Here is a 12,351-nt window from a genome sequence, read left to right as displayed (position 1 = left end):
CATAACATAATATAGTGCCAAAAGAGTAAAAGTCGAGACGACTTCAGAGAATACAGCAGTCTTAGGACTTGTTCCTACAAGATGAGGACCACAGGTTCTATGTTGAAGTCGGAAATTTCAGTTGTAATCCTTTTGGACTTTTTGGATCTAACAAATTATGGACAACTGCTTTGGCATCTAATTCTACTTAACATAAAGTAAATTATGCATCCGCACTAGAATACTCTACTAAAAAAACCATTTCATGTATTTTGTAATTTTCAATAAAAATAATAATAAGACAGATGCTTAATGTTACAATCCATTACCTAAACTTCTCCTTGTTAGAGAATGTACAAAAAGGTACATGCCTTTTGATATTTACAGGGCATACTATAAGCTGAAGTTAAAATCTTCTCACACTAAACTATCAGAATATACTTCATATCAGAAAGAATCTGATTTAGGAATTGATAGTAATGCCTCCTTAACTACATATTGTGAAGCTTAACTTCTAGATTAGTTTTCTATTAGCAGCATACTTGTCTTTTACCACCCACTTATCTATTGGTCTAAACTATTAGCTTTTTGAAGTTTTGTATTCACAGAAATTGGCTTACACAAGCTGGATAGGCAAAAGAAATTTGATCATCTATTGATAACACAAATAATAAGAACTGAAATCAACAAATTGAACAATGAAATTAAAAACCCACTAATGCATCAAAGAATACAGATTAGCACACTAGTTATAAGGAAGATTATAAAGTTAAATAATCTCAACTATACCAACTGAAATCGGATCTGTTGATGCAGAAACAGGTCGTCCCTCAACTCCATCTTCCCTTATAGGAGAATAAACTGCTACAAGTCTGTACCCCACATCATCAACATTAGCTTCATACATCCTCCCTACTTCACCTGTATTCAGATCATTTACTAATGTTAACAAGCAAAAAGATTCTAGAAATGATGTGAAAATACGTTTAGATGCATGAATTATAACATATACAGCCTTTTTCATGATTGCGTTGGATACAGATAATGGATTGGTAACTAGTCAGCATTTGAAAACAATTTAAAAATAAAAAAAATAAAGTAATCAGGTTCAAAATAAGACCATGCATGGCCTGCTCAATTATAGGGATGGATCTCACTGCAGAAATCACTTATGTGCTCTTAATATGTTGTAAATTAATATTGCTTGATCCTAGGTGTAGTCCATGAATCTGGAGCTTAATGTAAGGGTTCTCCTTGTTTTAGTTCTCCAACACTATGGTAGGTTTCCCCAGCAAACCACTGGCATTCTAAGTCTCATGGCAGTCCAGTCTCATGCATAAAGTTGGCTTGGCCAGGAACTCAAAGTGATCCATATATTGTTGATATCTAGTCAACAATGGTTTTAAAAGACAGATGCCTCAGCTGCCTAGGCAGTCCGCGTAGGCAAGGCAACCTAGGCACCTGCCTTAATATTTTGTGTCAGGATAGAGTATGCAGAATGTGATTGATTTAAAATTAGTACTGGATGCTACCAAGTTGATAATTCCATTGACTTGCTACATTTATCAGACAAATTATCTTCATAGACCATAATTATCTTTTAGATTTGTCATTTTATTTATTATTTACTTTATCATTTTGGGCCATCTTGTCCCTTGGGCGCCCACCAAGGCATTAGGCAGCCCCTCTGGCTGCCCTTCTGCCACCTACAGTCTTTTAGAACCTTGCAATTTGATGGCAGATTTTTGGATGCTCTCAAAATTTAATGAATGCCATGATCCACGAAGCCAGCCAATATCAATGGGATCAGGCTTGTAAGTAAGGCCTAAGGTTCAATCTTTGTCAACGTTATTAAACGGGGTTTTATGTTAATGGAACTTGATATAAATCCAAATTTGGGCCTGGATGGTTCAAATTAAGTCACTTTTGACGTCACTCAGTTTGCAGAGACAGAGCCCAAGCTCATACCGAACAAGGAAGAGGAACATTCTTTAAGATAATGTTGACAAGTTAGCTCCATAGAACAATATGCTACTGCTGAAACATAGAAGAATTGAAATCTTAGATCAAAACACTATGTATAGATGATATGAACTGCTTAAACAAGAATTCTTGAACGGCGAACAACCAGAGCCTATTACTCACTATATCAAACAATTTCCATTAATGAAACCATGTAAATCCATCAGAAAATCAAAAATACGCATGTCCGATGAAATGGTTGTTGCTACCTGCTCCAATAACGAATCATTGGTATATGCAAGCAGGAAAGGAGGCATGGATAATATTGATTATGGACCTCCACAAGCAAAACTGTTGCTGATGTAGCTAAAGCTAGAAATCATGGAAAATTTGTTTCGCATCACAGTTTACATAATATTTGTTTCTTGAATAAAACAAATTTCATGAATTTAAACGGCATGTATCATCACAGCTTTGACAGCAAACTTATAATACCAGGTATAGATATGAGATCAGGGCTTCCAACCATCGCTCTGAGCCATTGAATTTTACTCTTGCCTTCTTTTCCTCCACTATAAATACCTCGAACAGCATATAAATTCGTGTGGTAACCTCTTCCTTCAATCTCCAGTTTATCAATTTTGGGTATCCCTAAAAGTAACATTATTTTAGATCATAGAGTAAACCAGCAATATGCCATGTAATGAATCATATAAAAAAGATAGTTAAAAATGTGGAATGTTAATGAGCCACTTTGAAATTTAACATTACATTTTCGATAAAAGAAAATTCATAAACAGGAAAAACCTTTTATATATAAGTACTAAATAAATATCAACTACAAGATTCTTTAAGTTCAATCAGTTAATGTAGACAAAAAAATAAATAGTTAATAGCTAGTAAAAGATGAAAAATAATATGAAATGTAATAAACTAAACTTCTTGTCTGAGGTGGGTAGCATGAGATAGTAGCATTTCCTCAGGTAATTCTTTTTAACTAGAAATGCATTAATTTCACCTTGTTAAAGTTTGAAGAATAATGTCAGAAAATTCAGTCAAATTGAGTTTGACTCGTTTACATCAAAAAAATGTCATTTTATCAACATTAATTGCTTTGCTTAGTTCAGCATTACAGCTAAAAAGCAAAGTCATGAAAATCACCTGGCAGTATAGGACCAGTTACTGCTGACACAGACTCACTGGACCTTCCAAAAACATCAGTGATTGTGCATTCACATTTCATACATCGACCTATGTCCTCTAACCGCACCTTATACGAGCAGGAGCGCTGAGAAGGCAATGGTTCAAAGGATTGGTAATCTCCCATTCCCACTGAGCAAAACCTGCAACCAGTATTTTACATGATTATGGAAGTGACAAAACATACATTAATATGATAAAACTAGCATTTTACCATTCGTATTTAATCTCCTTCTTGTATTTATCCCAAATATGTTGTTGAATCACACTCTTTGGGATTACTTCAACAGCAGTTAGTATTTCTCCTTCAACTTCCTTTCCTTTGAGGGAAAGCATCTCAATTTTTGGAACTTCTGAAGGATAACAGGAAAACATTGTGCCTTTTAGAAATCACGTAGACTAGTATGACTAAAGAACACTGATAACAGGGGAAAACAATGGGATGCTAGTGAATAAAGGTTAATTTTGAACTGAATGAGTTAGAAACTAAAAATCAAGACAAGCTGAACCCATTCGTCTTCTAGATTAAAATAGGCCACATGATATATATCTGAAGACATCTGAACTAAGAAGTTCAAACCTGAGAGTGACAGATCAAAAAATTTTGCGGAAAAAAAGAAAAATTACCTTAACAGGAAGAATATGCAGGATGAAAAAATATACCTAGATATATGCATTTAGAAATTGAGCTTTAGTGGCTTTATTTCAGGGACCCAACATAAACAACAGAAACAACCAGTCCCCGATAAAAATGCAAACCAACCAAACTGGGTTATTTTTTAATGGAAAAACAGCTTTTATTCCAGACTGTAAAAGCTACTGCATACAAGATTATGGTAGCAAAAATAAAGAAATATGACATAAGGAAAGCTGATTTTTTGGAGGAAGGAACTTTAATAACAATGGAACCAGTGAGTGTACACAGAGGAACTATCAGAATTCTAGGTCTATATAATGTCATATCCCTTTCATTAACAAGAATATATAAGTCTCCTTAACTAGTACACTAATTTTTTAAAGAAACATGGTTGAAGAAAGACAAGAAGTGTCTGCTACAAGAATATGCAAGACCAATTAGGGAAGTATGGGTTTCACTTTGGCAATTCATTACCTCTAAGAAGTGAATTCAACTCATGTAATAGTTACTGAAGATGATCTGAAGTCTTAGAACTCTACATAGTTTCAAATTTACCTGGAAGAATTATATCAGATGGTTCAGATAGTCTGAGTTCCCCCACAACAGCATCTGAACGAACAGGAGTATAGCTGCCAAGTGATATTTCGATGTTAACTTGAATTAGCAAAATACTGAACAATGTAATTTCAAGAAGAAAGTGTTAAAAGAAGATAATTGCTACCTTGAAAATGTGGAGTATGCATGTATACATACCACACTAAATTCATAACAGATTTAGAGGAATTAGAGAATGAGGCCACAGCCCAAGGACTGAATTAGTGTGGTATGCATTCCAGTGCTTGGTATGACAGTATGCCAGTGCATGGCAAGTATGCCAAGCCCTAGCATGGCAAGACATGGAATGTATTCTGCCAGCGCTGGGCTGCCACAAAACCAAGATGTGATACCTCATGAATTGGTGCCTAATACTACCAAATTTGAATAGGCTTTATCCTTGGTTTCAGCTTCGATGATTTCAACTAAATATTTTATTCTGGTGATAACAAAGCTTCCTTTTTAAAATAGAATATTGTTGCTAACCAAAAAAGAAGATCTGTAAAGGGAGGGGGGAGGGGGGGCGTTGCACTGCTGTCTAGTAACAATAAATAGCCTGCATTTGCAAAAGAATACCAACACTTTCCATGTTTAGATGCATTTTTGGAAAATGCAAAATTCACTAAAACATGCTTTTTAAGTTCAACATTAAATGTTTCCAAACAAATCTACACGATGCACTGTTCTTCTACCACAAGTATATCTAACATAAACTTTTATGTTTATTATAAGTCAGTTTTAAGAAAACTTCTCTTGTGAATCCTTCATGAGACCATATTCTATGTCATTTCAAGCATCCAATTATCATTTTATCATTTCTTTGTTGATGTTACTTAAATACACAGATTCCTTTCATAGTGCAATTTAAAACCCCCTCTTCCAAAGTCATGCTTGTCATAACACTATTTCTGCACGAGTAGTGATAATATAATCAAGCAACATTGCCACAGCCAGGTTAATGAATACGAAAAGAACAACAGACAGATACTAAAGTAGTTACCCAAACAATAGACGACAATTGTAATCCAAATCAGTAACTTCATAAGTGGCAGAATTAGCTCCACTGAGAAGAACAATTGTTCCTTCATTAGTTTCTCTGTACCAGCTATACAGGCTTGATCCTTCATATCCACCATAATATTTCCCCTCTCCAGCATATACACCAGAGCTCAACTCCTTTATGCATACTTCAGAAACAAATGGAAGAGCTATATGGTACAAAATGCGCTCAAGATTAAGAGTAAGAATAAAAAGTTAAACAAGAAAAAGGTATAGATAGATCAGCATGATAAGACTCGCACAAAAGTCAAAGATTTAACCTGCCATGACTGGATGGTTGCTTGGGGCAACTAATGGATCTCCAAGTTTCCCATCAGCACGTGTAGGCTCCCAGTAAAGTGATAAGTAAAAGCCAACATCTTCAAGTGAAGGTGTATATGTTCTGATTATGTATTCCACCATCCAGTTGAAAATGTAAGTTCTACAGAGACTACTAGATCTAAGGATCATAACAAGATTCATGATGACTGCAGCAAAAAACTCACAAGGTTTCTCCAACAACAAGAATATCATCAGAAGCAGTAGCTAGATTCACCAATTCTGACTCCTGCAGCTTCTCTTTAGTTCTGTACCAAATGTACTTCCCATTGCCTTCTTTTCCACCATAATAAGATTTCAGTGGGACGACTTCCTTGTCCTGGCAACTACTTGGTAGAATAAGCTCAATACCCTTTGGATCCGCTGCAGCAGAGGACAGCGAAAAGATAAACCATTGGACAAAAAAGAACAGCTACATTTATGAGCACTGAAATTGCCATGTTTCGCAAAGGATTATGATCTCTGGTTAATTATCGTTAGGCAAGGCACCCCAAACCTAGAAACTTGACATGTCTTGCCAAAATAACAACCATGAATAAACATTTTCCCTATTAAATACAATGAAACTTCATAAAACATTTTTTTTATTAAATTCAAAGTACTGTATTACTAGAAATATGTGATTTAATTGCAAATCTGTTTGTGCTCATCAAAAGTGCATAAAATGTAAAAGCAAGCTTTCCAATAAAGATTAAGGCGCATGATCTCACACCTCCTACAAAGATCAGAGCCAATCTTCTGCAAGGGTGTGCACCACTTTTAGTTGCACATAAGCATAGCACCCTAAACTGTTCATCACTTTATTGTGTCACAAGTCTTCTCCAATGTACTCATATCCAAGTCTATCCTCCATAGTTTTGCCAGAACATTCACTCTAGCCATCTCATCTCATTGTATCTTCCTAACATCCTCATAGATACATTTTTTCTGCCTTAAAAATGTCTGAAACTTTAGTTAGCAGTATCATAAGTAAGTTCAGGTCGCACAGTTCTCAGAAGCCCATCTCCTAGCCACCTTAAATTTCATATTAGAAAGATTTTTAATATTAATTTCTTGTTTTTTTTCAAAGTTGTAGTAATTTGCATCATATCAAGAATAACTCGAAATTTTCTTCTTGTTTCTGTAAAATATTGGTTCCAAGACAGCAGTCCCATCATCATATAAATCTACACATTAAATGGACTTAGATTGACCTCATTGAGCGTCGTTATCTTTCATGGTTTCAACAAAGAATCCTAAGCTTCTCAAATTCAATCAAGAATTCAAGATGCAAATCTCAAATTACATCGAATTCCATCATAAATGTAATACCCACAATCAGTTAGTTTTAGAACATATTCTTACGCTTGTTTTTCCTTTCTTCAAGACCTGCAATATATTTATCACCTGTCACTAGATTTCAAATAAAAATAACAGCGTCAAGAACTCATTTCCATTTAAATGAGTTGATAAACTCGCATATGCATGGTGCTACATGTATTTACAGGATATTCTTAAAAATGTCTGATCATTCATGTTGACATGTATGAATCCAGCTTATTTATCTTTACAATTTCCCCATACCACATAACGATCTAGATATTTTTATAGTGACAAATAATATAGTCTTCATGGCAAACGCAATGCATATAGCCGACATTAGCATAATTTGTGTCTGAAGAAACACCCACCAGGAACAATCACATCTGAGATAATGCTCTTTGGTGATCCTCTTGAGCCATCCATCCTTATAGGTGTGTAAATGAGCTCAATGCAGTAACCAACATCATCAAGAGTCAAATCAAGATATTCTGCAAAGGTAATAGCATTTTTAGTTTTTCAGCCTGAGAAGGGTTATGGCATTTTAAGTGATGAAGCTTGTTGTAGGAATTGAAAGGACTCACCATGACCAGTTAACTTGTCCTTTGTACCATTACTCTTCACCCTAAACCATTCGTGGGTACAATTTCCTCTTTCACTAAGATGGGACAAGCAAATAATTTTCAACTGTACAATACAATATTGGAATTAGCCAAACAGGGTAGGATGTAGGTAAAGAGGATCTCACCCTCCAGTGTATTCAGCAATAAAGCTCAGGCGGCCTCCTTCAACAATTGATCCTAGAAATTTGAGTGATTGACAAGTTGGTGGTCCTGCGAAAGTGTAATAAGTCAGCGTTTGGTTGAATTTCTCAATAAAACATATATAGCCCTAGTAAAACTTTGGATAATTTTCAGCTAGGGTGATTGACGGCTGTCCAAGAAAACCATTTAATGTGAAGAGATAACAGAAGTAAACTACAGTGAAATTAAGGAACTGTTTGCAAATATACAATCAAGAACCAAGTTCAAATATCTACTTTTTCCAATAGTAGACATACCAGGCAAAATAGGACCAATATATTCAGAAACAACTATAGGGCCACGAGCCCAGTCATTTCTAACAGGTTCACAAGAAACAGAGACAAAGAAGCCAATATCATCGCAAGTTAAGGTGTATGATGTGGTTGTAGCACCTTTGATTTCCTTCTGTGTACCATCAGAACTAGTCTGCAAATGCATAATAATTCTATTTAAATAGGGAAGGACTATATATAACTAGCTGCTTAGCATGATGAAAGTTGAAGCAGATTGGTGACTATTTACACAGAATAAAAAGAAAATCTAATTATATTCTGGCGATAGAAGAAGTATTAAAACATGGTGCAGCCAAGGGAAATATATTTGAGTCAATGTTATTGAATTTAGTGGCAAGAAGACATAGCTGACCAACTTCCACTTACCAAGAACCAGCGGAAAACTGAATCACCTTCTTCTCCCCCCCAATATTTCTTGTTGGAAACCAATGTTGCTCCTTCGACAGCCTTACCTGTTACCTGGAGGGAAAGCAATCTTGGGCTTCCTGTAGATTGAACAACAATTTAGAAATGATTACTTCTTGAGTCAAGCTGTAAAAGAAGCAATCATAACATTTAGGCAGGAGAACTGCAAATTCCTAAGTTATCAATGAAAGACAAGGCCGATATAAAATTATTAAATCTTTTTTTAACCCTCTTTCTCCTCATTTTAGAACAAAAGTCATGTCTATTTTGCTAGGGCTTACTAGTGCAGTCAGTAAGTACTTCTTCTGTGGTCTACACAAGCTTAATTACATATATGCTTCTCAAAGTTCAAACTTCCCAAGTCTGCAAAACATTTATGAACCTCATGTTTTTGAAAATAAGTAAGTTCTTTATGGCATTAGAAGTTTTATTTAATGTTTTGCATTATTAAGGGTCACGTAAGCACCTGGGCGAACTCGCTCCTGTCCTAGGAAAGTTCTTGGCTCACCAACAGTACCATCATCCCTTACCGGAGTGCATTTAAAAGAAATAAACTTTCCAATGGCATCCTTTGTTATGCGATATTGAAGAAGTCCTGATACCTCTGGTATTAACGCACCTATGTCGGTTTCAGTCTGCAAATAACTAAATCAATAAGCAAGGAACAGAAAGCAAGAGAGCAACAATGCTTTGCTCCCAGAAAAAGTAAGGCGCTGACAACTGACAATATACAGGAAGATTTAAACTGCGATCAAATCAGAATTTATCACAAGTATATAATTCTTAAACCCTTAAAACATGCAGGATTGATAAGAAAAAGAACAAAAAGACATACTTCATGGAGAAACCAATTGTATAGGCTTTTGCCCTCATGGCCCCCAATATAGCCATATGATGCTGTCAACATTTCACCCTCAGAAAAATCACCAGTGACTGACAGAAAATTTAGGCTTGGTGGAAGTGCTGCATAAGTAGTCAAACAGTTAATGTGCTAGAAGATTATAAATCCCAAAAAAACAAGGATAGGACATGAAATACAATAAAGCAATAAATGATAATAACTAAAGGTTAAATAATACGTTGCCAATGTCATTAAATTTTTCCACGAAAAAGCCAAATGCTCTGAACCTTTACTGAAGAATATTCAACTTTGCAAAATGACAAAAGTGATCAGATTGGGTTATCTTAGATGTATGAGAGTATCAGTGCATTTAATTGCATTTAATTCAGTGAAAGATTCTATCAGGCTAAAGAATCTAATGAAAAAACATCCATAATCAAACACCATTCAAAAGTATTAAGCATCCTCAATTCACCTCTTTTTTCTGGTCAAATATAAGCAACTCATACTGTAAGGGCTCAATCCATTAGATTGGCCCATGTTGGCTTGGGTCGGCCTAAAGTGGCCTAGATTTGATTCATGCCTGACATGTGAGGGGAGAGGACTCCTGATAGGAGTCTGTCTCCTCTTCCAACTCTGTCAAGCAAAGGGAGTCTAGGGTACACTGGAGGCCTAGACTTAGTCTATAAAAGAACCCCTGGGTACGATTATTTATGTTTTATATATTATATGTGTATCAAATATTGAGGACTTTTCGAATATATGGAATATGGTATCGATTGTTTGAAATTTTACAAGGAACACAATGTTATATTATATTTACCTTGAATAATTAAGAATAAATAAATTGATTGGTTAAGAAAAAAGGTGTTTGGACTAGCCACGTTAAATTGTGGCAAGAACGTGGCATAATTAAGAATAAATAAATTGATTGGTTTAAGAAAAAAGGTGTTTGGACTAGCCTCATCACGAGCAAGAACGTGGCATTATGGATAGCCTGCCACAGGTAGGAAAGTGGCATTATGAATAACCCAGCCAAGAAATGCTGAATCGGCCCGTACCGGCCAGTTCAGCCCGTACCGAACCGGTCCGGTTCGGCCTTACAAAACGGTTCCGACCCCATAGGTGCTGAAACCAAGTGGTACCGAGCCGGAACCAACCACTATTAGTTGCGTACGAGACGGAACCGTCCGGTATGGCTAGGAACCGGTGCAAACTGGTCGGTTTGCACTTGTTCAAATTGTTTTTTTGCTGCAGCGCGTGCGTTGTGGCTGATTTGATTGACCACAGCGCAGACGCACCTTTTTGGCCACAATGCGGACGCTATGGCCATTTTGGCCACAGCACGGGCGAACCAGTGGTACCAGTTCAGTACCGGTTCGATTAGGTCGACCAGTACGCCTACTGGTACCGGTTCGGCATACCTGAATCCAGCCATAGGTAGAAACATGGTACTTGAGCTTGATGGTCACAGGTTAGAGCGTGGATGTGGTTAGTCCAAAACCTAAAGATAACTGCTGATTGATTTGCACCAGGTTAATGAGAAATGAATGATAAGACATATGAAACCATTGTTGAATCTCTCGAATAAAATGGAAAATTGTTGACAATTGATGTACATTTAGGTGTATATACATATCGTTTATTTGAGCTATGCTGGATGTTTGATATGAGATTTCATAATTTATGTTTTCCCTTCAATATTGTTTATTCACTATTTTTAAATTATACTATTATGCTGGTGTGGTGTGGAGATTTTTACTGGGCTATAAAACTCACACCACCTCTTCACTTTTTCTTTCAGAATTGCAGGATGCTTAGTCTCGAATAGGTTGGGCCTGGAGTTTGAGCGACGAAGTCATCAGTTAGCTAGATTAATTTATGATACCAATGAACATTTAGAAATTCTGTAATTGAATAAATTTTACTATTTGATGGTGATGGAGTTATTTAGTTGGATTAATATGGCTGAATTGTATCATTAATTTAATTGTTCTGGTATTATTTGAACTTTGTTCATCTTAGGCCTTGCATCACACCTAGGGTCCTGCTCTAGAAGTCATGTAGCCGTGTCGCGTGGTCGACCCGGGTGATGGATTTGGGCCATGACATATATAGTCAATTAAATTAAGCAGAACATCATGTAAACTAAAACCATAACTATATACCGAAGCATCATAATAGACAAACTCCTTCCCCTTCAATACTTCCGATTAAATTGTTTTTCTGTTAATGAAAATCAGGAAATATTGCCAGTGAGACTAATTTAAAGGAATTGTATTTAGCTCTAGTAAAGCATTTCCTAATTGATCAAAAAAACAAAAAAAGAAACATATTCGTGCATGTATGTAAGTGTAATAGAAAGAAACGATGAGATTATTAAAATCACAGATCTTCAAAAAAGGAATGTTTCAAACATTGTTAACTCAATATAATAGGAAAGCACGTGTGTTGGACTTTGAGGCCTTCCATGAAAAACTTTCACCAGCTTGGTATTTTCCATAATTTCTTTTCCCAAAAAATTAGGAGGCTAGACTTCGTCCCAGAGGGTTTCCTTGCATGTGCATCAGATGTGCTAGACTCTAGTGATTAATAGGTGAAGAATGATCCATGTTGTGGATTTGCTAAATCTTTTCTATATATTCCCCCTCATAATAGGATTATTTCAATTCAATGGTCCTCATGTACCACCTTGGTATTTAAATATAGCCTACAATCTAGCACTGGTACCTGCTACGAATGAATTGGAGAGAGTGAGTGAGAGAGAGAGAGAGAGAGATGGGATTACATGTCATATATTGTGAAAAAGTAAAAAAAAAAAAAAAGTTTCTTCATCATCATTCAAATGTAAATATCTAATCTTATCTGTGTATTTTTGTGAACATCATGACATTCGTGTGCAAAGTTTCAGTTTTTATTTCAGATATCAAGCAAATTCCATTATACTTGCTAACAAAAAAG

The 12,351-nt window shown here is 35.8% G+C and overlaps 1 protein-coding gene across 11 annotated transcripts in view; it reads right to left on the bottom strand.

Moving 5' to 3' along the window:
- LOC103710506 (187-kDa microtubule-associated protein AIR9) overlaps positions 1–12,351 on the bottom strand; it is a 33,386-nt gene that overhangs the window by 2,084 nt on the left and 18,951 nt on the right. For all 11 annotated transcript variants that reach the window (XR_015968698.2, XR_015968699.2, XR_015968700.2 and 8 more), the window contains exons 20-34: positions 9,385–9,512; positions 9,016–9,184; positions 8,511–8,629; positions 8,109–8,277; positions 7,797–7,881; positions 7,633–7,706; positions 7,420–7,539; positions 5,917–6,112; positions 5,692–5,813; positions 5,373–5,580; positions 4,334–4,407; positions 3,356–3,494; positions 3,103–3,284; positions 2,437–2,592; positions 769–900 (exon numbers count right to left, since the gene is read on the bottom strand). Coding sequence is in view for 7 of the 11 variants with exons in the window: in XM_088704118.2 (XP_088560244.2) it covers positions 769–900; positions 2,437–2,592; positions 3,103–3,284; positions 3,356–3,494; positions 4,334–4,407; positions 5,373–5,580; positions 5,692–5,813; positions 5,917–6,112; positions 7,420–7,539; positions 7,633–7,706; positions 7,797–7,881; positions 8,109–8,277; positions 8,511–8,629; positions 9,016–9,184; positions 9,385–9,512 (2,073 nt within the window). In the remaining 4 variants the exon portion in view is untranslated. The remainder of the gene's footprint in view (positions 1–768; positions 901–2,436; positions 2,593–3,102; positions 3,285–3,355; positions 3,495–4,333; positions 4,408–5,372; positions 5,581–5,691; positions 5,814–5,916; positions 6,113–7,419; positions 7,540–7,632; positions 7,707–7,796; positions 7,882–8,108; positions 8,278–8,510; positions 8,630–9,015; positions 9,185–9,384; positions 9,513–12,351) is intronic.

The sequence above is a fragment of the Phoenix dactylifera genome, chromosome 9, assembly GCF_051530095.1.
Source record: "Phoenix dactylifera cultivar Ajwa chromosome 9, Ajwa_hap1_PhDact_Kaust_v1.1, whole genome shotgun sequence".
Taxonomy (NCBI): Eukaryota; Viridiplantae; Streptophyta; class Magnoliopsida; order Arecales; family Arecaceae; genus Phoenix; species Phoenix dactylifera.
The sequence above is the reverse complement of the archived record's forward strand: the minus strand, read 5'-3'. Positions and strand labels throughout refer to the sequence as shown.